General features: G+C 59.4%; 1 protein-coding gene across 1 annotated transcript; it reads right to left on the bottom strand.

Moving 5' to 3' along the window:
• Positions 1–718: 718 nt before the first annotated feature.
• PRKCDBP (protein kinase C, delta binding protein) lies at positions 719–2,410 on the bottom strand. Its single transcript, XM_012654434.1, has 2 exons — positions 1,876–2,410; positions 719–1,338 (listed from the first exon to the last, which is right to left on the bottom strand). The coding sequence occupies exons 1-2, from the start codon at positions 2,257–2,259 to the stop codon at positions 937–939; spliced, it is 786 nt and encodes a 261-aa protein (XP_012509888.1). The 5' UTR covers positions 2,260–2,410; the 3' UTR covers positions 719–936.
• Between the last annotated feature and the right edge of the window lie 322 nt (positions 2,411–2,732).

The raw sequence follows: 2,732 nt of genomic DNA, 5'->3' as shown, positions 1-2,732 counted from the left end.
TCAAAAAAAAAAAAAAAAAGAAAAAGAAAAGTGAGGAGATGGCAGAGGTCAAATCAACAGGATAACTGTTTCCATGTTGGGGGATGAGAAAGCATCCGTGAGTCAACGAGGACTCCCAGGTTTCTGTGTGGATGACTGAGCCATTCACTGGTAAATAAAACACAGGAGGGGGAGAAATTCTGAAACTTGCATAGAAGGGCCTGCCACATATTAAGTAGGTGCTCAATAAATAGCTGTTGAATTGAAATGGAATTTAAAGGCAGTAGATTGCTACTTTTGGAGTACTTTTCAACTGGGACTCAAGACGGTGAGTGGTGCAGGGTGTATGTGGCTGGTGGGAGGGGCCAGGAGTGAATGTCAACCAAAAAGTACCCAGAGTGAAAGGAGGGCTGAGAAGGGAATTCTGGAAAACCCAACTTTTAAGAGGTGATATAAGAAAAGACTAAGAGGAAATCCATCAGCTGCCATTTATTGAGCACCTACAGCAAGGGACTGTACTGAATGCTTTAAAAATTGCAACTAGGTATCCCAGGAGAAACGTGTTTATGCAGCAAGTGGCCAGCAGGATACTTCTATGTACCATTAGAGCCCAGGATTCGTGGAAACAGGAGAAATTGTACAATGATCTATTAATATTTGACATTCAAACCACATTCCAGGTTCCAACATTTGCCTTATTCCCCCAACTCCCCCACGCCTTCACATGGAGTCTGGATAAGGTGAAATTACTTTTATTGACGGTGAATGCAAGCAGGTGTGAGTGGCTGCACCTCTTTTAGAGGACACAGGGCACTGAGCTTAAGGAACTGGGAAGGGAGAGTCAGAGAGGGGCTGTAGATGCGGGACTCGCTCCTTATTAGGGCGTGAGTGCTACATTCTGAAAGGATTTATTTTGGAACAAGGCATAGGCACAGAGGAGGCGGGCAGCACCAGCCATCAGGCTGCACTCTCTATTTGTTGCAGAGCCTCTTTGGCAGCCCCGGGTCTCCCGGGATCTTCCTCGGTGTCCTGCGAAGGCTCTGGCTCCAGCGGGGACTCCAGCGCAGGCTGGGCTTCCGGCTGGCCTTCAGCGCTCCGGCCAGGCCCAAGGCGAGGCGGCTTGACCGGTGTGGGCGGTGGCGCTGCAGGGCCTTTCCGGCCCGAAAGGGCTCTTCGCAGGCTCTGTACCTTCTGCAACCCGGTGCGCCGCAGCCGCCGAGCCCGGGACTCCACCGGCTCCTCGTCCGAGCTCTCTCCAACCTCGGCCTCTGGCTGCTCTGGACCCAGCTCGGACTGGTCTCCCTGGCTCAAGGGCTCTGGTGCTTTCTGGAAGGCGCTTGCTGGGATTTCAGCCTCCTCCTGCATGTGACGGACAAGGCACTGACCCTGGCGGCCCCTTAGCCCACACCTTAATCACACAAGGGGAACCCTCCCCACCCTCCACTCCGCAACTGGAGAGGGAAAGAAAAGGCGGGCCTGGAAAGGTAGGGGAGACGGAGGAGTGAGGGAGGGAGAGCTGCGGGCGACCTGCAGAAGTTTGCGAAGTGAGTGAGACCCGGTGAGAGACGCTAGACTACGGCGGCCACAGTCATGGAATGTGCTTGCACCACCGTTACTTTGGGGATGCGCTGGGACTTAGACCACACTGTGCGGACGTGGCCTGAGCTAGAGCTGGGCGGGCATGGATTGGCCAGGATGGGCTCTGGCGTGCGAGGGAGGGATGGGGCCGGGGTGTGGGAAGTGGGTGCGGCTCCTGACGTCTGTTTCCACGGCAACCGAGGGCGGATGGGGTCAGGAATGTGCGTGTGGTAGGCGGATGGGAAGAGGGATCCCCGACACGGTGGCCCAGAGGCTTGGACAGGCCCCGGATTGAGGGGGACGCTGGCGGTCACTGACCTTGAAGAGCAGAACGTGGAGCTTCCCGCGCGCCACCAGCAGCCCGTGGTTGGCCTCCAGCCGCCGCACCTGGGCTGCGCGGCTCACCGCACGCTCCTGAGCGGCGTCGGCGTGCGAGCCCACGCGCTCGGCCTTGGCCAGCAGCTGCGCCAGGGTGTTGCTGGTGGTGTCGTGGCTGCGACTCAGCGCGCCCAGGCTGCTCTGGATGCGGTGCACGGAGCCCGCCAGGCCGCCCTGCCTCTGAGCCAGGCCACCCTGGCGCTCCCGCAGCGTCTCCAGCATGGTGGCCAGCTTTTCCAGCAGGGTCACCACCGTCACGGCGTGCACGGGGCCCCCCACCGGCACCTCGGGCACAGGCCCCGGCTCCAACGCGCTCTCGCCCATGATCCCTGACCGCCTTGCCTGCCCAGCCTGCAGCCGCCGGCTCCACTGGGCTGGGGCCGCCTTTCCCGGGCTCCTCCCCAGCTCCAGCCGTGACTCAGGCAGGCGGAGTTGGCCGGGCGGGGGCGGAGGCCGCTGGCGGGATGTGGGCAGCGGGGTCCTTTGGAGGCACTCCCCCTTTCTGCCGCCCAGCGCCCGGGACCCGCCGGGAAGCAAGAAGACCCCAGTCGGCTCCCCACGAACCCTCTCACTCTGAGTTTGAGTTCCCCTCCTCCTCTCCAGTGTGCCTTTCTGGGACGTACACTTCCCACCCCAAAGGACGAGTCACGGAAAATTTTATTTCATGTATCGAATGGGCACAGAAAGAGATGGAAAGAGATAACCAGAAGGGCTTCTGCTGCTGCCCACCCTTGGCCTCCCACACTGCTGACGAATGTAGCTTCGCGGCCCCCGGGCTGGGCACGGCGGCAGACAGG

The sequence above is a fragment of the Propithecus coquereli genome, unplaced genomic scaffold, assembly GCF_000956105.1.
Source record: "Propithecus coquereli isolate 6110/MARCELLA unplaced genomic scaffold, Pcoq_1.0 Scaffold44, whole genome shotgun sequence".
NCBI lineage: Eukaryota > Metazoa > Chordata > Mammalia > Primates > Indriidae > Propithecus > Propithecus coquereli.
The sequence above is the reverse complement of the archived record's forward strand: the minus strand, read 5'-3'. Positions and strand labels throughout refer to the sequence as shown.